Source organism: Carassius gibelio, chromosome B20 (assembly GCF_023724105.1).
Source record: "Carassius gibelio isolate Cgi1373 ecotype wild population from Czech Republic chromosome B20, carGib1.2-hapl.c, whole genome shotgun sequence".
NCBI lineage: Eukaryota > Metazoa > Chordata > Actinopteri > Cypriniformes > Cyprinidae > Carassius > Carassius gibelio.
Genome location: NC_068415.1, coordinates 4,847,551 through 4,871,517, shown reverse-complemented (window position 1 = coordinate 4,871,517; position 23,967 = coordinate 4,847,551). Strand labels below are relative to the sequence as shown.

General features: G+C 37.0%; 1 protein-coding gene across 2 annotated transcripts in view; it reads left to right on the top strand.

Moving 5' to 3' along the window:
- Positions 1–372: 372 nt before the first annotated feature.
- Positions 373–23,967, top strand: part of atad2b (ATPase family AAA domain containing 2B) — an 82,114-nt gene continuing 58,519 nt past the window's right edge. Inside the window, exons 1-19 of one of the 2 annotated variants that reach the window (XM_052587111.1) lie at positions 373–663; positions 3,792–3,949; positions 6,321–6,352; positions 8,152–8,299; positions 10,268–10,364; positions 10,614–10,740; positions 11,247–11,402; positions 11,589–11,664; positions 12,223–12,324; positions 12,429–12,540; positions 12,635–12,750; positions 12,846–13,020; positions 13,877–13,965; positions 14,226–14,385; positions 16,777–16,867; positions 18,980–19,291; positions 20,602–20,746; positions 21,400–21,586; positions 21,767–21,952. In XM_052587111.1, coding sequence (XP_052443071.1) covers positions 553–663; positions 3,792–3,949; positions 6,321–6,352; positions 8,152–8,299; positions 10,268–10,364; positions 10,614–10,740; positions 11,247–11,402; positions 11,589–11,664; positions 12,223–12,324; positions 12,429–12,540; positions 12,635–12,750; positions 12,846–13,020; positions 13,877–13,965; positions 14,226–14,385; positions 16,777–16,867; positions 18,980–19,291; positions 20,602–20,746; positions 21,400–21,586; positions 21,767–21,952 — 2,580 coding nt within the window. In that variant the 5' untranslated portion in view covers positions 373–552. Of the gene's footprint in view, positions 709–3,791; positions 3,950–6,320; positions 6,353–8,151; positions 8,300–10,267; positions 10,365–10,613; positions 10,741–11,246; positions 11,403–11,588; positions 11,665–12,222; positions 12,325–12,428; positions 12,541–12,634; positions 12,751–12,845; positions 13,021–13,876; positions 13,966–14,225; positions 14,386–16,776; positions 16,868–18,979; positions 19,292–20,601; positions 20,747–21,399; positions 21,587–21,766; positions 21,953–23,967 lie in introns of both variants that reach the window. The other variant, XM_052587110.1, reaches the window with a different exon arrangement.

Below are 23,967 nucleotides of genomic sequence, written 5' to 3'. Positions count from 1 at the left end.
ATATACTTCATACAAACCTGCTGTGCAGATACCGTAGGACGATAATGGCAAAAATAATGATTGCCCCTAAAGATTAGTAAAGCTACTCATTTGAAATGGTTACCATGTTTCAAAGTACTTATAAGGACTCTACAAACAAACTGGGACCAAATTAGAGAGACGATTAACGCACATTAACACACTGCAACTTTAAACATGTTTCAACTTATAATTTATTATAATTAATAAACGTATTAAAACATTAGTCAGCTGTCAACACCCAATATTACTAAGATAAATAAATTAACGCATTATTTTGTATAATAATATATATTTTTTTTAATTCTGTGGCGCCAACTTCATAGAAGCGCGCGCACTCCGTGCACTCTCGTGTCTTTCTGTAGCGGAAGTGGCTCGCCGGAGAGTTTCGGCTGGCTGACAGCAGAGGGAGAGAGAGAGAAAGAAAGAGAAATGGCGCCTCGACACTCTAGTAGCTGAGACACATTCAGAACGAAAGCAGCTGACAAGAGCTACAGGACTGGATCTGTCTATCAGCGGGGACAGACAGCAATCATGGTGAACACCAGAAAGAGCTCGGAGCACAAGCCCATCAGTCCCTTCATCTCGGGCCGGACGAGGTCGTCTCAGAGGAGCAACCCAAACTTGGACGAGCACAACAGCCGTGTAAGGAAGAGAGAGACACCGGCAGCCTATTCTCTCCGCCAGCCGGTTAGCGAGCTGCTCACTCTGGCCTTTTGGAGATGGATGGTTGAATGGATGGATGTATAGATAAATGGACGAATTGGGTGGTTGTCCACCTCTTTTGTTCCCAAATTGCGCCTTGAGTGATACTTGGCGATGCAGAATTGGCAGTTTAATGACACGACAACGCTTAATCGCGGCGTGTCGCTTAGTTTTATGTGTTTTGTCACACACAATGGCTGGACTTTACTGAAGCCGGCCGGCTGCTTTAATGGACTCCGTGCCCCCAAGTTGTCTTTGTTATATTGGTGTCCGATTCGCGAACGAATCGTTCTGTTGATCCAGTTGTTTTGAATGATTCAAACGAACCGATTCGCTGTGTTTGCACGGTACTTTAAGTAGAGGAGAACTTTTGCAATTAAGATGACAAAGCCATATATAACTTAATATTTTACAGTATAATTTTCGAGAACGTGTACTTATCAAACAAGTAATAGAGTCACAACTCCAATACGGAATTAAGCATTTTACGTAAAACGAGTATAGTTTTATTACAAACCTCCTGAGCTAATTTAGCAAAAAAAAGCAACTTTTTTTTTTTAAAGAACTAGGAGCGCTTTTGAGCCTTAAATCAAGTGAATCGGATCACCGAAAACAACAGTTCGATCGAACCGACTCGCCATCGCGAATCGAGCGATATTTTGTTGCTGTGTTTGTTTCGCTCGAGAGACACCGGCGCGCGCCATGCTGTCACGCGCTCCGGGCACACCGATTAACCGTCAAAACAAAAGCGCGTTTGACACTTTTTGTCGGACGAAAAACGTCTCGTCCTCCGCGTGTCTTCAACAATAAATCAAGCTAGAGTTGGGGGAAGGGAAAAGCTCAGCTGAGACAGACCCCTTGTGGCTCAAAACAGTTATTGTTTTTGATTTAAATTTTTTTTGCAAAGTAAACTTTGAACTCGAGTGTTTATGTGTGACTTTAGCTGCAGTGTGTAATCGGCTCTTGACACAGGTTGTGTCTTGTTGATGTTTTTCACATTAGAGTGCTGTTTGAAATGATAACATATCCCGAATTCACATCGCAGTGTTCGTTTGGACGTGTTATCAAGATACTGCCATGTTTTTTGACTCTGCACTATAGTACTCTGGTATCCAGTACAGTGGTACAGTGGGGCTCGAAAGTTTGGGAAACCCTTGCAGAGTCTGTGAAAATGTGATTAATAAAAAAAAAGAGACCTCATACTAAAAGCATGTTATTTTTTATTTAGTACTGTCCTGAGTAAGATATTGTACATAAAAAATGTTTACATTTAGTCCACAAGACAAAAAAGTACGGATATTATTAAAATAACCCCATTCAAAAGTTTGAGAACCCTTGGTTCCCAATACTGTGTGCTGTTACCTCGGATGATCCACGACTGTCTTTCTTTTTTGTGATGGTGGTGCTTGAGTCCCTTGTTTGTTCTGAACAGTTAAACTGAGAACTGTTCTTCAGAAAAATCTTTAAGGTCTTGCAGATTCTTCAGTTTTCCAGCATCTTTGCGTATTTCAACCCTTTCCAGCAGTGACTGATTTTAAGATCCATTTTTTTTACACTGAGAACAATTGAGGAACTTAAACACATCTATTAAAAAAGGTTCAAACATTCACTGATGCTTCAGAAGGAAACAAGATGCATTAAATTTTGGGGGGTTGAAACTGTTGGAATTTGAAGATCAAGGTAAATTGTACTTAATTTGTGTACCGGGAAACATACAAGTATCTTCTGTTGCTTACGAAGGGCAGAACTAAATGGAAAAATATATATATATATTTCAACAAAATAAGAACAATTTGGCCATTTTCCTCGTGTTCAAAAGTTTTCACCCCCAGCTCTTAATGCATCTTGTTTCCTTCTGGAGCATCAAGTGAACCTTTTTTCACAGATTCTGCAAGGGGTGCCCAAACTTTCGAGCCCCACTGTATATATCACAGTAGTAAAGTTTGGCTGATGTCATAATTTCCTCCACAGTACTAATTGAAAGTGTGTGCAGTTTAATTGCAGTTATTTGTTAGTTGTCAAGGTTCTTGGAATTATTTGAACAAAAAGAATCCTATAATACCACTGCCACAAGTTTTTGGCATAAGAGGTTTAGGCTTTTCCTCTTTTCTGGTGTTGAATTTGGTCAATGCTTTAAGATTCTTTGTTGTTTTAGTTTGCATTGCCACTATTTAAATTATCACCACCCATTTAGTTTGATTGATTGATTCCATGAAGGTTTTCCCACAGTCATTGAAAACCTGGAAGTATCAATGAATTCAGTGCAATTGATCAAATATCTTTAATGAATATGTATTTGAGGTTTTTGAAAGTGTGTTTTCCTGTTGGGAATAATCAAACAAAAATAGTAAAAGTCATAAATTCTTTAACGGATATAAATATAGCTACATTTTCCTTAAACTATTTTGCTATTGTGAATGGTTGAACTTTTTTTGCAAGCTGTAATGATGTAATGATGTATTATTTATGTGTGAATGATTTTTTTTTTTTTTTTTCAGTCATCAAACAAGTTGATTCACAAGTTGTTCTAAATGATTCCTTAGCTATTCATTCTGAATGTCAAGTCAAAATTAATTTCTGTAGCACATTAAAAAGCAACAGAGTTACGCCAAAGTGCTGTACAAAAATGCTAAAAAAAACTTTTCCAGTAATTTGCAAACAATTGGAAAAGTCATGGGAATTAATTGGTTATGAAGTATCATAACACTGGCCTGATTTCATCAGTAGACAGGTTCTGTTTCTTTATTTTATCACCTTACATGTGTTAGGGTGTTGTAAATGTGTGACTCAGAAGTATTTAGTCAGCAGGGAGGTTAGAATGAAATCTGGGAGGAGAAGAATAATTTGGGAGATGATATGAGTCTGTCGCTCGCAGGATCAGTAGAGAACGATGAAGTCCCTGTCATATGAATCCACAGGTTTATTTCAGGCGGTTTGAGGACTGTTATATTGCACCGTGCCTCCCTAGTGCAGATTGTGTTTAAGAACAGACTTTGTCATTTATATTCTCTTTGTGTATTCTGCATTCTCCTTCAAGCTTTTTAATATCCTACACTCCTCTGTTACAGAAGGAGCCAGGCAGTGATGTTAACAGCAGTAGTCCACGTTTGTCCCCGCCGCCCAAGCGGACACGCAGACAGACCCCACCAAGTTCTACCGATACTTCTCCAAGTCCCCAGAGTAAAGGCCAGAGAGCCCCGTGGACCATGTCCAAACACTGTACTAGGTGAGGTCTGATAATCTGTGTAGAGCTGCATGAATAATGCTTATCTTGATGATCCCATCCTATTGTAATCAAAGAAATGCTGTTCCTAAAAATCTCTTAGGGTGCTTTCACACTAGCACTTTTGGTGCGCACCCGGGGTCGATTGATGTCTGAATTCTGTTCGTTTGGATGATGTGAACGCTGTCTTCCATACTCGGATGCGCACCCGCGAACCATACCCGAGTCCGCTTAAAAACGGTGGTCTGGGGTACACTTCATGTGAACTCTGGCATGGTTCGCTGCTCATGTGAACGCAATCGTACCAAATCGCAGAAGTGAACCACTTTTAATGACAAATTATTTGATGAAAATGTGTTTGTGTGTGTTTCACTCACTTTCCTGATGAACGTGACTGACGCGCTGCAAGCAGAGAGCTGTACATCTCATTTATGTTCGCCTTCAACGTTCTTTAGAGCATTTTCAGTAAATTTGTAAGACAGACGCAAGTGCCGTTATGTACCGAAGCTTTATCAACAAAACAAACAGTTCAAAAACGTAAAACATAAGTGCAGAGAGTAATGTTATGCATTTGCCGCCTTCTCCTGCGCTGTAGTTACCAAGCAACGGTATAAACAGCTGCTGGCTTGATGATGCAAGCGAACAGCGGTTCGGACTCAAATATTATAATATGAACACAAACCAGCGTGGGCAGGGCGAGGGGGGAGCAACCGAAGTCGGGTTCAGACCAGCCAAGTGAACCAAGTGTGAAAGCACCCTTATTTACATCAAGTCTAGGTTTAGTTGATTATAATGGCAGCATTTTAGTTATGTGTTGCTTACATTGAATTTTGGAAACTCATTTGTCACCAGACATTCCTTTGTCTTTGAAAAAGTTTGTTAGCTTTAATGCATATGGTCCAAACATACATCGACCTTCTGGTGGCTCAACTATATTAGTTCAATTTTTAATCAAGACATGATCAAGTTGTCTTTACTAGGTGTAGACTTGGGCATTCAAGACTTACCCATGGGTTTTATTAATAGGCGAAGTTCCTCCTGTAAAGTTCCTTTGACTATCAAGCATATTTTGTTGAATTGTAATTTTTATGATGCTGCTAGAAAACGCTTTTATTCAGAAACATGGAATGGAATAGCATGGAATATTTGAAAATGTACCACCTAAATGTATTTTAGATTTTCTATCTTATGTTAAGTTGAAATGTTTTATATAATGTAAATCTTATGGATGATACTGAACCTGTCTGCCATGTAAATAGCCATAACATGGCGTAAAAAACTTAATAAACAAACATTGAATTTTGGTTTTTATACCGTCTGCATGGCAAGCGAGCAACATAACATGAAGCAAATCCAAAATATTACCAGGAATTTAGCTTTAGCTCTAAGGCTTCTTTTTTGGGTGTCAGTCAGGCAATGTTTCTTTTGCACTCATTGTAGTGTGCTAGTATGATAGTCTGCAGTTTGTATAAGGCTGATTTTAATACGACTAACAAAAAGGCCTCTGATTGGCTGTTGCATTCATGCACTCAGTGTATACATCTGTGACTGGCTGTAATGCTCAACTATAGCAAAAGGCACATTATAAATGGAGCACTCTGAGATAGAACTTGTTGAAATTGCCACTTTTAGGGTATGAGCCAAAATGCTCTGTTTAAGTGCATGTCCTCTTTAAATGAAAATTAGCTGCTGCTCCTGCCTCCTTTCCAGTGTTGCCAAGTCCACTACTTTAACACTGTTGCCGTGGCTTGCTTTTTTCTTCAGAAGCAATCTTTGCACAACTCCAGCGCTAAAATGACCCTCATTTGTGAGGCAATCAAATCCGGTGTAAAAGGTTAGCACAAAGTATAGGACTTTTCTGTTTTTATTTTCCTGGACATTTCCTTCAAAAATGAAATGTAACCACCGTGTCCTCAGCAGTCCATGGAGACTCATGTTGATTGGTGCATCCCAACACACAACACTTTTAATGGCTTTTTGGCGCTGACATTGTATCTCTGGCAGCTACAGCAAGAGAACAGTAATTGTGGACCACAGCTTCTCACTCAGGGCTGTGTGTATGCTAATAGGGCAGGGAGCATCACAAATGAGCGGGACTTTCACCATGTCGTCATAGTCTAGAACTGCTTGTGTGGAGAGACGGTTTATGATTTTTTGGAATTGTAAAAGATTGAGTGAGTAGAGTTTTACCATTATAGTGGTTGTTTTCACACACTGTGTAGCCACATAGCTGTTTTCAAACACCATATAAAAGTGATTATTTTTGCATTCTATGGCACCTTTAAATGTTTGTTTCTCTTATTTATGTGATAAAAGTAGTAGTATTCTTATGTGTTGTAAACTGTTTCTCATGGAATTACACTTTGTCTTCCAGGTTGTCCACTGGTGCCCTGCAGAATGGACGCAGTAAGTGTATATTATTTATTTTGATTTACTTAATGATTCCTACTAGTGTTGTCAAAAGACCTGGTACTTCGGTACCAAGTCAGTACTAAAAAATGAAAATGTCACGGTACCAGGTTTCTTTAAGTACCGGTGGTACAGAGTACCCTGTCAACCCAGTTCTTGACGCATATAGCTCTATGCTTTCTGCGAATCAGAAAACACGGATGGAATCTTAAAATCCACCGTCTGCAGCCGTGAGAGGGCGCTCTATGCTGCTAAGTGTAGACTACAGGAGCACTGAGCAGCATAGAGCACCCTCTCGCGGCTGCAGACGGTAATGTTTTCTCTTTGTTCATGTCTCTTAGTTCATTTCTCTTGGTTCATGTCAAATTAATTTTGATAAATAAGTCGCACCTGACTATAAGTCGCAGGACCAGCCAAACTATGAAAAAAAGTGTGACTTATAGTCCGGAAAATACGGTACAGATACTGGTCCATATGGAGATTTGATAAATTTATGCTAACTTTGACAAATTCCGTGACTGTCCATATTAAACTGTAAGTCTAAATGAATGTGACTTATATTCCATTGTGACTTGTATGTTTTTTTCCTCATCATGACGTATTTTTGGACTGATGCGACTTATACTCAGGTGCGACTTATAGTCTGAAAAATACGGTAAACGTTAAGCCACAAAAGTTGGTTGAAATATGAATCCTGCATGTTCTGCGCGTCTCTGTTTGAATGAATGAATGGTTTGTTTACTACATAGACTGAAGCGCGTGAAGCTTGCAGTAATTTTAGCATCTGCCGTCTCAATGAGGATATAAATACATAAATAACATCACCAGAACTGTACTGAGTCACTTCACAAGCATTTTACTGTTTCATTTGAGTAAAACCAGTGTCAATTTAAAGGTATTCACGGTAACCCGTCAAAATAAAAGTTAATTTTTACATAAAGGTATTGTGCTAGAAATATGACTATTATTTAGTAGAATGTATGTGATATTTTTGTGTTTTGCTTTGGTAACGAAATTGTGACCGAGAACCGTTGATTTTCACTGGTATCGTTACTGAATACTGAAATTTTGGTACCGTGACAACATTAATTCCTACAATGAAGAGTTCACCCAAAAATGTAAATATAATGACAAACATAAGAATTCTTTCCTATTGTTTATGGTAACTTAAGACAATGAAAGAGAACTTAATGTACTGCTGTATGATAATGTATATCCGTAATCCTCTGATTAAATATGCTACCTTCTTTAAGATTTAGTAAAAAAACATCAATACAATGACCAAATTTCCATTCTATAAGTTTGTATGGCTTATATTCACTCCATCCATGCAGATAATATCAGATAAAGTTGTAAACAGTCAATCTTCCCAGTATTGCAAATATTAATTAATCTCTAGATTTTTTAAACATTGGTCACAATGTTTAAATTGTGACGATGGGGAAGTCATGGCCTAGTGGTTAGAGAGTTTGGCTCCTAACCCTAGGGTTGTGGGTTCAAGTCTCCGGCCAGCAATACCATGACTTCTAATTCCATTCCAGCATAAATGGCTGCCCACTGCTCCAGGTGTGTGTGCACTTCGGATGGGTTAAATGCAGAGCACGAAATCTGAGTATGGGTCATCATACTTGGCTGAATGTCACATCACTTTCAATATCCATCCAATCAATATACAGCATGTAATAGATACATCAACTATGCTGCCTTTATGTGATTCACATCAGTTTTGATGTCATTATGATGTTATTCTTCATCATCAGGCGATGGTTTTTGTAAGTCCTTTTTTTAAACCATAGGTCGAATGAGTCTGAGGGGTGATTCTACATCAGATGGGGACCACGCTCGCATGAACGGTCATGTTGAGCTCAAGAGGAGCCGCCGCATCAGGAAGTCCCAGTTCGAACACCTCAATCAGAGTTTACTTTTCGACCAACTTGTCAACAGGTAAATGCTGATTGTTGTATACATAGCTAATTCATGCCTGAAGTATGATAGTCATCTCAACATAAAAGATTTCTGTACATTTTCAAACTCAAAACATTCTAGACAGAAAATGTAATGCTACCAATGTTCAAAAACAGCTTGTTCAGATGTTTTGCTACTTTCTTAATGATGACAGACATTGAATACATGAACACATGATTAACCACATTTATATGTCTAGATATATATTTATTGTTGATGCAACCAGTCAGCAAATCATTAGGCAAATGATTTAACTCCTGGTTGACTGGGAGAGAGTCTGTCTATAAGCATTCTGAGCATCAAATGTCTTTGGATGAACCTCTTTGGCTTCAAACCAACTAGCTTTCAACCCCATGAATCCACTACGAGTCACAGTATCCAAATCATGTTCTGTTTGGACATTGTGTGCGTACGTTATAATTCCCTCATGGTTTTGAGTAGCTGGTGTATAATTAGTAGGACATCTGATGAAGCCAACAGAGTTTACTCTTGCAGAAACAGACAAGAACTAGAAGAGATTACAAGAGACTACTCTATTTATGGTGACTACATTTGTTCATCTTGCATTCATGCAGATAATGGTTTATGATATAATTGGTGATTCCTAGCCAAGGATACACGTATACCAGGGTGCTTAAGTAGGTTCCGGCTGGACATGAAATGATGTAGTTAGACCTTACTTTGTTAATCCTGTAAGTCTTTGTTAACATTTTTACTAATGAGCTGCATCAGTTCTTGGGTGGTATTTCATACTTGTTGAGCTCTGGAGATCTTTTATGCTAATCAAACATTTGCTGTCATGTCTTTTTCAAAGAAAGTTTCTGTGATTGTCCCTAGAACCGTCAAAACGTGTGTTTGAGCATGCATTAGTGGTTTAACATTGAAGACGTATGGTGTGTTTACACCGCCGCAGTATTTTTAGTTAATTCCCTTTGAGAGCATGGTGGATTGTGGGATTGACAGTGGATTGGAGAAAATGTTGAGAGCATTGAACAGTTCATAAATGCTCAACTTTATGCAAATATCAAGGAAAAACACCAGGCAGCTGACAGATGTTGTGAATTGTAGGTAGTGATGTTTGTCATGAGCATTAAAAAATATGTGAGTTGTGCAGGAGTTTTCTGCTGGGTTTAGTGTGCAAATCATTTTTTTTTTTTTTTTTACATATTAGAGACTTTGCAGTTTGGACACTTTAATTCTGAATAGATTGGCGGCGTTTATTTGCATTGGGTATTCAAAAACAAAACTCTTTTTTTTTTTTTTATAATCATGTATTTTTATATTCGATGATTATATTGGCTGTGTATTAAAAAAAGTTGATTTAGAAATACATTTTTAATGATGGATTAACTGGGTTGTGTCCTAATGGGGTTTTTAGCATGAGGTAACATGTTGCTGCGAGTCAAAGACAGATGGTGGAAGTGTATTGGAGAGAGGAGACCTGCTGGTGTTGCACATGAATGGCTTGAGCTGCTTTACTCATTCTGAATGACGTTCCTCCATATTAACCCTGTGAAGCCTGACATATGAAGTGCAAGTCAGAAATTTGCGTAGGCTTATATTTTATGATTGAGTATCATTTGATACATCAGGCTTTTGTCTCCATAGAGAATATGAATCATGAAGGGATAAAATTATTAAGAGGCTCAAACTGAGCAACAAAATGCAGTTTGGTGCATCTGCTAACATCTGCTATATATATATAATTATGAAAAGTATTACCATAAACAATGTTTCGTTCATCTGATATATATCGTCATATCGCCCAGCCCTAGTTCAACAGGTATTTCTTTAAAGTTTTGATCATGTCAATAATTTAGAGGCTTTATAATTTTACATATCCAATATGACAAGGCTTCATGGGGTTAATCTTGTTTATGAACTATTGTCTCATGAGACTAAAATGTTTGGTCATTGAATGCATGTGAATCTTGTGTCTGTTGTTAGTACGGCAGAAGCAGTCCTTCAAGAGATGGACAACATCAGCAGCATACGGCAGAATCGGGAAGTGGAGCGCCTCCGCATGTGGACGGACACTGAACTGGTGACTCCTTCTATTCTTTAACACTGATGATTAAACAGCAGAACAATTGGGCCGCCTTATTTTCCATCTCATTAAGGAAATGATTGCCCACATTGAGGTTATTAAAATCCTGCCTTACTCTGAAGCATTGGTTTTTCTCTTCAGTGTGGGCTGTGAATCCACTGATGAGTCGAAACTCACACACTACAAACTCCATTGATTCTTCCACATTTCTCATTTAGATGTTTATTTCTTTATTTTTTGCTGCAGGAAAACATGGACATGTACTCCCGCGTGAAGAGGAGGAAGTCTTTGCGTAGGAACACGTATGGAATGCAGGCGCATCACAAAGCCATGAGCAAGTCAAAGGACCCCGAAGAGGAGGAGGGAACTGAAGGTATGTGTGGACTCCGAAACTGTCCTATTCGCTAATTAATTATTTTTATACAACTCTGTTAACTTGGTTTACCAATTTAAAATGTTTGACTTTAATTTAGGTTTCAATGTTTTGGTAAAAAAAAAAAAATATATATATATTTTTGGTGCATTGCTAGTGTCACACCGTGTGATTTGTATCTGGTGTAGGTTGCTTGTTTAATGTTCCCAAGCATCATTGCAGCTTATTGCATTCATATAAAATTTTTATGACCAGGCGAATTATAAGAAATGTAATTAATGATTCTGTGTCCATTTCTAATTCCATTCAACAGTTCCAGTTTCATAGTAATTATCAAATAAATTGTATTATTGTTTGTTTGTTACATTTTTTGCATCTAACAATGTCATTTGTCTTCTTGATCTGTCCTAAACATATATTATATTCCTTTTTTGATTTTCAACCGTGATGATGTTTATTTTAGTTTGGCGTTTGTTCTAAAGAGTTCTCTTTTATTAATTTTTAAGAGTCTCATGAAGAGGAGGAGGAGGATGAAGATGTGGAGGCTGATGATGATGAAGACGATGAAGGAGACGAGGCAGAAGAGGCTGGAGAGGAGAACGACAGACCTTATAACCTCAGGCAGCGTAAAACTGTGCAGCGATATGAAGCGCCCCCAATAGGTACTTGCTCATACACATGCACTCATGAGCATCGATGCTCAGACAGTTTTCATTCATGCTTATGTGCTTGAGCACCTAAAACATCCTTTTGACCCTCAGATGTTCCCATGCCATGCAGCGTGTGCAATCACTGGCTATTTTAATGAATGATTTTGTCTTTTAAATGCGTTTCATTTGTTTTCTCAGAGCCAGTGAACAGAAAGCAGAGCAAGGGCTCTCTGTTCGACACGCACAGATCTCCTGCAAGAAGAAGCCATATTAGGTGCATTTCTTTTTTTTTCAGAAGTGTTTTCTTATGTGTAATATCTTCCTTTTTTGGAGGGCAATGTTTTCTGTTTGAGGGTTGTTATAATTAACTCAAAAACAAGAAAAAAAAAAAAGAATGGAAAGTTAAGTGAAACAAAATATTACATTTAAAAATGTAACATATTATTAGAACCAAGAGAAAGCATTTCCATCTACAGCCGAGAGAGGGCGCTCTGTTTTCAGTGTAGACTACAGGAGCACTGAGCAGCATAGAGCGCCCTCTGGCGGCTGTAGACAGTAATGTTTTCTCTTGATTCATTTCTCTTGGTTCATGTCAAATTAATTTTGATAAATAAGTCGCACCTGACTATAAATCGCAGGACCAGCCAAAATATGAAAAAAAGTGCGACTTATAGTCCACAAAATGTGGTACTAAAACTCACAATAAAATTTAAAAGCAAAATTAAAGCAAAATGTAAAATTAAGCATTAAAAATACTAATATAAAATACTATTAATAAAAGCTATAATATAATCTCAATGATACTAAATCAACACTGTGTTTTCGTAACCAGAGTAAAGAAACATGCCATTCACAGTAGTGAATCGACATCATCGTCTGATGAAGAGCGCTTTGAGAGGCGGAAAAGTAAAAGCATGAGCCGAGCTCGTAACAGGTGACATAAAAACAGAACAACTATTAATTCACTCAATGTGTGACTTATTACATGGCTACATTTTTACTAAGGTTTGATGTTGCTTGATTTTTTTTGTGTGACAGGTGTCTACCCATGAACCTGCGAGCAGAGGATCTGTCCAGCGGTGTGCTTCGAGACAGAGTAAAAGTGGGTGCTAGTTTGGCAGATGTGGATCCCATGAATCTGGACACTTCTGTGAGTCTGAGTATTTTTACACTTCTCTAGATTTCTTTACTGAGGATAAAGATGCTTTGTGGGTTAGCATATGTCCTTGTCTCTTTCAATGCAGGTGAAGTTTGACAGTATTGGAGGTCTCTCCCATCACATTCAGTCTTTAAAAGAGATGGTCGTCTTTCCTTTATTATATCCAGAAGTGTTTGAGAAGTTTAAGATCCAGCCCCCAAGGTAAGGTTTTATTGCGTATATTTTTCAGTTTTGTGTTTAGTTGACGTGTCAGAGGTTGACACTAACATTTTTAAAATGTTTTCCCCGCTTTGCAGAGGATGTCTGTTTTATGGGCCTCCAGGAACTGGGAAGACGCTGGTGGCACGAGCTTTGGCCAATGAATGCAGTCAGGGTGACAGGAAGGTGTCTTTTTTCATGCGCAAGGGCGCAGACTGCCTCAGCAAATGGGTGGGAGAGTCTGAACGACAGCTCCGCCTACTTTTTGATCAGGTGACCTCACAATCCTGGCTCTAGTATGACTTTGAGATCATTTCTGTTGTCTGTGAGCTGATATTTATTGATGACCAGATATTGCACATTCCTGGATGTTTGTTTTATGTAAAAGAAAATTAGGGTTAATTTAGAAAATGTTCAAGTGTTAAATTAAGTGTTAAACGTCTTTGCAGGTTACAGTTTTAAAACGTTTTTGTCATTTGCTTAATAATAACAATAACATCATCAACTACAACAGCAATAATAATACTGATAATTATAATTAGTGAAAAAATACAGTCAAATAATAGTCAAAAAATACATATTAAATCAAGTATTATTGAAAATCCAGTATTTAAAATCTAATATAAATCATGAAAATAATAATTTTTCCACTACTGAAAATGTAAATTGATGGTTTAAAATATAAAGTTAATTAATATTAATTTGAGGATTGGATTTCTATAAAAAAAAAAAAAAAAAAAAAATTCAAATAAGTATTTTATTGTCATCGAATAACCTTACAATAATCACAAGTTCTATTCATTTCAATACATTTTTATTGTGAAAAGTTGTGAGAGAAAAAAATAAAATATCGCTTATGCAGCATAACTGAACCTACCTTTTACAGTTTTTTTTTTTTTTTTTGAGGAAAAAAATGCCTTTCTCTACCTGTACTCTTTAAACAGTGTCAGATATTTACAGATTTGTATTTTGTTGATTCTTGTAGTGTATCACAAGTTGTCTTTTTAGATTTAGAGTGAATCACATATCCCTATAAAACAGGTGTCAGGCTCAGTTCTCTCTCCAGCTGTTTTGAAGTGTTAGATGTGTGATTATCCAGCCAGGTGATGTTTTCCTCTCGTCCTGGCAGGCATACCTCATGAGACCCTCCATCATCTTTTTCGATGAGATTGATGGCCTCGCTCCTGTTCGCTCCAGCAGGCAGGATCAGATTCACAGGTAATGCGTTTGAATGAATGCGGTGGGGATTGCAGAAGGTTTCATCATCAGGATTAGAAAAGCTCCTGAAGAAATCAAGTAGTTCGATATGATTTCCACACAAAGGCTTTTAGTATTACAAGGAGTATACGATGGAAAACAAGATTTTTCTTGCTCTTTTAAAGAGTTTGATGTACTACCCACATTCACACATCAACACCTATTCATTTTACATTTGAAGAGTTTAACCAGTCATTTTCTTTTCTCTTTTTATGTTTTAGCTCCATAGTGTCTACATTACTGGCATTGATGGATGGTTTGGACAGCCGGGGGGAGATAGTGGTCATCGGTGCTACAAATAGACTCGACTCTATTGACCCCGCACTCAGGAGGCCCGGGCGCTTTGACCGGGAGTTTCTGTTCAACCTGCCAGATAAAAAGGTGTGCAAATCCTATTGAACTCCTACATGGTATTTCGGAGCCAACTGACATTCAGTGTCCCAGAGCGTCCTCGTGTCCCTCTCTCAAAACACTTATCCTGGACTTGTCTGACAGCTCAGTTTTAAGTCTTTTGCAGTTGGTTTGGTCACTAAAATGTCGTCTTTTATCTGCGATAATCTCAGATTCTGCTTGCCAAGCTCGTTTTAATCTTGATAAACGGAAAGCCAGTTAATTTTGATGAGGTTACTTTAGTATGCTGATCTCTGCTGATATCAAAGCTTCCCTGCTTTAGTTCAAAACATTTCATGACCGGAGCTAAAGGCCTAAACATTACCTATGAGTAACTTGAAAATTGTATGTTTAAAGATGTGCCAAGTATTGAGCCCTTCAAACTACAAATAAGTAGTGGTCGACCGATATATCGCTAAGGCCGATATATCGGCCGATATTTGGCATTTTTCAAATATCGACATGGGAACGATAAGTTTTTCTGTTTGGCCAATGTGTTTTTTTTTTGACTGCACTGAGAGCGGCATCGCCTGAGCGCACGCAGTGCTCACACTCTCTCTTGTTCATCATCGTCGTTAACAGTTCTGTCTAATATGGATAGAAGTCTGTCTAATAATCAGACGGTTTAACAAAGGAATTTATGTATACAGAAAGTATTAGAATGATTGCTTTTATATTAGGCCTGTTAGTAATAGAAAGGCCAACATGATGATACTTTCTTGTTTGCCATCAGCATTAAGCAAATATACATTTAAATATTTTAAACAAATCTTTGAATGACTAATGAACATAAAATGTAACATATCTTGCAAACTTAGTCGAATCCAGTTGTGAGATCTTGTGAAGAGTGCATTTTTATCCAGCATGATCGCGTGTGCTCTGTGTGACGGTCGGTCCGTGTGAAATGAATGTTTTAAACTTATGCTGCGCTTTATGCATTTGCCTACTGTCATATTCATGTCATTTTCTCTGTGTGCTGTATGTAAAATGAGGGTTAACCTGGCTTTATTTGAAAAATATGATTCCTAATGCACACAAACTTCCCAGAATACTGAGTCCCCTGTTAGTTACATTGTTAACTTTCTTTTTAATTATGTTTTTATTAAATATTTATTTATTTGTGAAAAATACTGTCATCTGAAGTATAAGTATGTTTCTTTTACACATTTATTTTAAGTAGAGGCTAACTAGTCATTGAAAGAGATATTATAACATTAGATTATATATTATCCAACAGTCAGAGATTTCAGATAAAGTAAGAACATTAAACAGCATTTAAACAGATGAGAGTATTTTAAATCCCAATGACACCAGAAACAGGTTGAAAACGATGATCAGAAGAATTGAATGCAGTAGTGTTTTGTTGAATTACTAGGAGTAGTTTTATTTTATACAATGAGTTTTAGACTTAAAAATCGGAGATTTAAAAAATATTTAAAGCCTTTCAAAATTAACATTTTAAAAGTTTTCAAAAATGTACAACATGTAGTTAGTAAAGAAAAAAAAAACAAATTAATTGGAAAGATGCAATAAGTTTTCACTAATTGTTTCAGTCCATAACATTTTATTTAATTAATTGGAGTTGTTTATTATGAATTATAAATTAAAACATAATTTGTAATGAGAAAGTACAAAATATTTAATATGTGGTGTATTCAGTAGTGGGTTCAGACCCCCCCACACACACACACACACATATGTGTGTGTGTGTGTGTGTATACACCAAATGTTATTGCATTGTTTTCATGTAGCAGTACTTTTAAATGAAAAAATGCACAATGCACTACTTTTGTAGTATTATATATTTAATATATTATTTTATATATTATATAATTTGTAAAATTATATATAAATCTGTATTTTTTGATGTTGTTATTTTTGCCATTTAGAGTAATTTATTATTAAATAAATAAAAAATCAGTTAATTATTGATAATGTATTGTATTGAGAAAACTTGATGTACTGATTTATATACCAACTCTATTTATTTTATTTGTTGTAGAAAATTTTGACCCGCAAATGGTGGTAACAAACTACCTAGACTAGAAACAGCTCTGTTTACACTGAATCCAATTTATGAATCTAGAACACAACTTATCGGATTGTCAAACATATCTACACCCTTATATTGTGTGCATCATCTATGCCTGAGCTTTTGTTTTTGAAGTTGTTGTGATATGAAGTCAGCGCAGTGCTGGTCTGATTTCTAGATGTGTATGTAGTTTGTCTTCACAGCAGGGTGCTGGCTAATCAGACGTTAGCTCTTATGTTTTTACCAGCCCCTTTGTTAAGTGTTTATGATCAAAACAGATTTGCTGTGCATTTTGAAGTGCCTTGTTTTATCTGTACACAGTCTGTGTTTGTGTTTACGTTCATCAACAGGCTCGAAAGCACATTTTAGAAATCCACACCAGGGACTGGAGCCCCAAGCTAGCTGAACCCTTCATAGATGAGCTAGCTGAGAAGTGTGTCGGTAAGATGGATGCAAAAGTGATGCTTTTCTAGCTTCAGCTCTATATCTCAACACAACTAGTTGCAGCATGAACACGTTTTGGGTTTCAAGTAGGGATGATCATTTTGGTTATTTTTCCTAACTGACAACCAATGCTTGTTAACCAATTATTAACCGTTAAGTTAGAATTTGATTAAATTAGAAAGGATAGAGTGTCTTTGACCCATTAAAAAAAAAAAAAAGAATTTGACATGCGCAAAAAGCAGCAAACAACATGAGGATACACATGGCCTTCATATCACAACACGCACCTGCAGCGCTTCTGAGAGCGGAGAAAAACATAATAAAGATACATATATATAAAACGAATAAATGGGCTGATACAATAAATATATTTTTACCTAAATAATAAATTAAGAAATTAAATGAAAAACTGTGCAACAAGTAGCCTAATATGCAGAGTTCCGGTTCATTTTTGTGCTGCGCTAAAGGAAGCGCAGCAGAAAGCAGCATCCTATTTTTCTTTAAGCTTATTTTACAAAAGCACAAAGATTTGCTTTTATTGTGAATGTACACAAATACAGGAAAACCTTTTACAATTCCAATTATCTTTGACTAATAGGATTTGTTGCTTCCACTGTTAGAAGGAAAAAAAAATCATTTGATTGTGCTGGCGCCGCATGCATGTACACAGTTAAGCTTTGCTACCTTGACAATGCAGCCGTTCATTATCATAATAAAATACAGTCAGTCAAACATTTTGAAGAAAACACACACTGCTCAGTTTAAATATTTAGGAAAATCTGTGCCGTTAAGTGTTATCACTGTACCGCTGCGATGTTATGCAAAACATTTTGTTTTAGATGAATCTGGGAACACCAGTGAAGTAAGCTACATAACAAATTTGGCATTCAAATACATCGCGAATATGGAAACATCTGATTGGAGAGACCCAACATTGGTTTAAATTTTGTTTTAGCCTAAATGAATGTTTTGGCTTGTTATTTATATGGCTATAATTTAGCCTATATTTTGATTTATTGTTCTTTTCTAAATAGCCTACTGTGGAGTGAGGGAAACTAAAATAGCCTCGCTATGTTTACAGTGTTTATTATAATGTTTGTAAACATTTTGCGTCGCATTAGGACTATTTCTGAATGAAAGAAAATGACACATACGCGACTTGTTTTTTTTTTCTCTAGAATTTTTTTCTTATTATTATATGTTTAGCGTATTTTAACTATGCAGCAAACCTTTTTAAATATTTTGATAAATTACTGAAAATAAATAAACGACTTTTTAAACCATTTAACTGATTGTATTAATAGGTCAAAATTCAATCAGTCAAATTAACGGTTAACCGGTTAAAATGAATATCCCTAGTTTCAAGTAATTTCTTTCTTCACTGATGCTGCAAAGTGAAAAAATCACAGGCGATCAGAACATGTTTGTTTAATCTGTATTCAATGGCAATGAGTTATTACTACTTGATTTCTCGAGACCATAAAGTGTTTTGATATCCAATGTTTGGAAGATGAAACATGAAACACATGTTGTTCCCATAATCAGATAATTGACTGTTTTACACAGATGTCAACATTTGTTCAACAGATTTATCATTATTTAATGTAGAAACATTTTATTTGCTCTCAAATTTATCTTTTTGGCTATTGTTTGTAGCTTAAAGTTTAAAATTAAGTAGCAGTTTGTTTTCCCAACTGTAAAATGAAAAAAACTTGAGTTAAGTTGAATGGAACACAGTATTGATATTTTCACTGTAAGCTAGACTATTGTCAATTTAGACTTCTTAATAATAATAAAGTTTAATCAATATTTTTTCATTTTATCTTTTCAAATTTCTAACCATTTCGAATTCAAAAAAACGTTTAAATGGAAACCAAAAAACTAAAAAACTATTTTAAAACATTTAAACTAAAAATGAGAGCTTGTGAAAACATTTCATATCTTATTTTTTCATAGCCTTTTATTGTTTTATTTTATATATATTTATTTTGAGTAATGATGCAACTGTTAGGTTGTAAATATTTAAAGTTATCAGTTTACTAACGTTTTTGAACCGTATGAAAGGTGACGTTTTTGTCCAGATGAGTGTCTAACTCTGCTGTGTCTCAGGTTACTGTGGGGCCGACATCAAAGCACTTTGCACAGAGGCTGCGCTAGCGGCTCTGCGGCGGTGCTATCCTCAGATCTACGGCAGCAGCCAGCGTTATCAGCTGGACGTGGGCTCCATCGTTTTGGGAGCGCAGGATTTTGGTCGTGCTCTGCGCTCCATAGTACCTGCGGGTCAAAGGGCCCTGGCTCCGCCCGGCCAGGCCCTTTCCTGTGTGTTGAAGCCCCTGCTGGAACCCACACTGGCCCAAACGCTGGCCTGCCTGATGCGAGTCTTCCCCCACGCAGAGCTCCTGCACAGGGAACACACACACGGTACGCTCACATTTCCTGCTGTTGGATTTTATTCTGTTCAGTGAGTTATTTCTACTATACATCACAGGTACAAAAAAATGTTTAATTAGTTTTTTCCCTTTGCCCTTCTTTTCTCATTTAGGTGTTTCATCATCCATTCAGATCTATTTTTTGTGCCTTACATACAGAGCTTTATAATTACCACCTCATATTACTGCTGGGAATAGAATTCCCAGTATTTTTAATGACTGCTCTCTTTGAAATAAGTCATGTGACTCATCGCACCATTTAGTTCACCATTTAGTTAGAAAATTCATATGTCAAAGATGAACGGACACCTGGTTAGAGATGTTAGTTTTCCTAGATCGAGTTTGTTCATTATTATTATTATTATTATTATTATTATTATTATTATTATACATATTTCCTAAATGGTTGATTTTTGAATGAATGGAATCTTTTTCCTCTAGAAGATTTTAAACCCTTTTCGCTAAAGATTTCCAAGACAGATTTTATATTTTTATTGTGCCCTTGAATCATTGAATGAATCGTTTGGGAGTCGTTGAGCAAGTAAGGTAAAAATAAATGCATATTATAACATAATAAAAGTGTTTTTTTTGACCTTGCATGCATGTCATACTGTTGTTGGGGACTCCCAAAACCAAAATATGAACCTTTCAATTTCCATAGTAGGGGCACTTTAATCCTTGATGCGTTTTAAATCGTTAGTGTCAGTATAATTTGTGTGTGTGTGTGTGTGTGTGTGTGTGTGTGTATATATATATATATATATATATATATATATATATATATATATATATATATATATATATATATATATATATATATATATATATATATATATATATAATTATATATATATATATATATATATATATATATATATATAATTATATATATATATATATAATTATATATATATAATTATTATTTTATCAGTATTAATGTTAGTTTCTTCCAGGAACACTGAATAACCAAAGAAAGCACCACCAGTCCTAAGTTTAGTTAAAATCGCTCGTTTGCATTCCCACGTTACCAAGTTTTAATTCAATTTTTCTTTTTTCAAAAGTGCAAGATTTTCCTTTTATTTTTATTTATTTACTATTGAGGGAAAGGGGGATAAAATCTAAGATTATATCAAATCATTGTTATTATCAGAGTAACCCCAATACTAGTGCATCAAATCAGAGCACTTTTCCTGCTGCATGTTTCATTTGTTTTCTGTTTCTGTTAATCTGCTGTTTTTATAAACCACGCTGCATCTGAAGAGACGTCTGCAGAAATATAAAGTGGTTTCTCTGTGATTTCAGACACTGACAATCATCTGTTGGTGGAGGACTCGTACAGCGAGGACGAGGAATGTCTCGGTGCTCCTTCCATTTATGAAACTCAGTCAGGATCGCTGAAGGAAGCAGCTTCCATCACGACACACAAACCCTTTCTCCACTTTACCACGTGAGTCACTTGAATTCTCAGCTTTCAACCTCCGCGCACTTTCATAATCCATACATACACTGAGGCCCTTCATTTATTATGCTTATGTTGCAATTTTAATGCTGTTATGGCAAAAGAAAATAAACAAACAAAACTTTTTCCAGATTTAAAAGTCTCTACACAATAAAATCAAATGCTGTGTTTTGCTGCCATCTGTTGGTTTACTGCAGGACATACAGTCTGCACTGAGACAGCTTGTGTTCCTCAGCAGACCTACTTCAATCCCGTTTGCATCGATTTGTTCTTCACGGTTCAGTGAAACAGTGTTTTATGGCATTAGCTTGCGATCATCAATACTTGCAGCTGCTCACACTTAAATGAGATGTTGGCAAGTGGTTCATCTTATTATATTAATATACAGTATAGATGACAAATGCATGAAAATTAGCTGCTAACTTTATCAGTTACCTTATTTATTTATCTTCATTATTGAAATTTTATTTGACCGTCGTAGCTTCATTCAAGTTGTCAGCACCTCTTCCTAAACTGAGGCAGTTTCTCAAAACTAACATCTGTGTAGACAACATTTCTGTGCTTCTAGCTTTGAATTGAACGTTTCTAACTCACCTAGACAGATGGATAGATAGATAGTGACCTTTTTCTTTTTGTTTCAGTTCTGCCTACAAGCAGCCCACCTCTTACCGGCCACGGCTGCTGCTGACGGGACCCCAAGGCGCGGGGCAGAGCACACACCTGGCCCCTGCTGTGCTGCACCACCTGGAGAAGTTCACTGTGCACCGTCTCGACCTACCCACGCTATACTCCGTCAGTGCCAAAACCCCAGAGGAGTCTTGTGCTCAGGCAAGCCCAAAAACACAGCATCACTTTTAAAGTCTTCACACATCCAGTGTGTGGTGCTGTGGGCTTGTACAACTATTATTGTGCTTAAAATGTGTGATGATGGTAGTCGGCGCACGCTATCCACCTTATTTTCTGCATAGGAGTGAATGTGGTCATTTGTAACGTCTGGTCTGTGTGTAGGTGTTTCGTGAGGCTCGACGCTGTGTACCCAGCATCATCTACATGCCTCACATCAGTGACTGGTGGGAAGCCATCAGTGAGACGGTCAAGAGCAGCTTCCTCACACTCCTGCAGGATGTACCCTCATTCACACCGCTCCTCATCCTCGCCACAGCAGAGACCATCTACCAGCAGCTCCCAGACGAGGTGACCAATCTGTCCCCTGGACATACCCCTTAACCTAAATACACTTTTCTGTGTTATATTCATGTCTGTAACAGACTGTATGTATTTTGTTGAGGTTAGGTGTACTTTAAATTATTTTTCCCCACTCTAAAGAAGTTGCATAGAAATCTGTGATGGTTGAATGTATGACTCTCAAATTATGCGATGGGTAGAATTATTATTATATTAGAACTAAATATTTACATATTGAATTCTAATCAAAAATAGTGTGATTTTTAGAATTTTTTTAAATAAATATTATTTGTAGTTTGAACTAAGACATCTTCACAACACATCAGTGTCCAAACGGCATTTATTGTTTGAATTACCATATAAAATCGGCAGAATTTGAATGATCAGACTTTATACGCGCTCAGGTGTTTAGACTGAAAAGACCTCCGCATAGGCCACACCTGTGTATCTTCGCTCATAGCTCCTCACTCCTCGTTCCTCGTTCCTCGTCTCCTCACGGTTCAATTAAGCCCCTTTCACACTGCACGTCGGACCCGCAATATTCCCGTAACATTGCCTGGTCGCCTTCTGTGTGAAAGCAACCACGTCCCGGAATTGATTACCGAATCGAACCCGGGTCGGGGACATAGTAACATTGCGGTAATCGATCCGGAACGAGCGCTGTGTGAACAAAAGCCAGATCTAATTCGGTATCGAAGTGATGACGCGCGTTATCGCGCGACTCTTTTACCGGCTGTTTTGAAGGAAGATCAACATTCGCGACGAAAACACATGTGCAAACTGTAATGAAGCAGAGATCAGTTAGTTCCTCACTTTCCGCGCTGACGCAGAGATCGTTTGCTTGCTTCAGTTAAAGTATAACATGCCAAGCGTTGTCGACTCGTACATTACACGTCACGCGCTGATGTCACGTGTCGTTACGGGATCTTCAGGGGTTGTGTGTGAAAGCACGCACATATACCGGGTCATCACTGGCTGTGTGAAAGTGCCAAATCTAGCGACCAGGGAACAATTACAGGAACACTTTACAGCTGTATTTGCCGGAATGGCAGTGTGAAAGGGGCTTTAGAGAATTGAGATGTCCTAAAGATGGAGATCAATCGGTTTCTGGTTCCCCCATAGTGTGTCTGTGAATTTGGGGAAATGGAAGTGTGATCTTTTGGGCGGGGGCGTGTTTGTTTTGGTGATTTCAATTATCAACAGTGTTTCTCAGAAATTGCTTACTGCTCCTTTAAGAATCTATACCGATTCATTAAAATGAAGATTTATAAAACTAGGTAAACATAAAATGGATATCTTAAATTAAGTTTAACATCTGTAGTTGTAAAACAAACGCTGTATTTGCTTGGTATATGTGTGTTTGTGTGCATGTATCTATGTATCTGAGCTTAGCCTTTTAGTCAGCTTGCCCTGAAGCTCGTGGCTGCGGTTAAATACACTTGTATCTACTTTCATGATATGAAATTGATGTAAACAGAACATCTGATTTGTTGAAATAGATCTGTGCATCAGTGTGAATGCAGCCTATTAAAGCTGCCACTGTCTATGATCTCAACAGTAAGAATCAAATGGCAAAAGAAAAAGAAAAAATCCATAACTATGGTTAGCCTATCTGTAAACTTTAGGATACTTCAAGCACTCCCAGATAATGAAAGGGCTTTTCGTTTATCCCTAATTGTATTTTCCCTCTTTAATACTTTGCATTTGCTTGTATGTTTTAAAAGCTATACTTGCTTTTAATTCTTAACAATAATTAATTATATATTTATGAATATATGAATTAATATAATATTAATAACATTCATAGTTAACATAATTATTTAAACCAGGCTGCTTAAATAATTTAATGAAAATGCACAAAATAAATTCGATATAATCGTGATGCATCGTGGAATTGAATTGAACATTGTTGAGAAAGATCACTTGAGCCTAATTTGTGTCCCATGCGCTAGGCCAAGGCTCAACCTTTTTCCTTTTCGTTTTGTTTTCGAGGTTTTGTCCCTCGTTCTTCTTTTTTCTTTAAG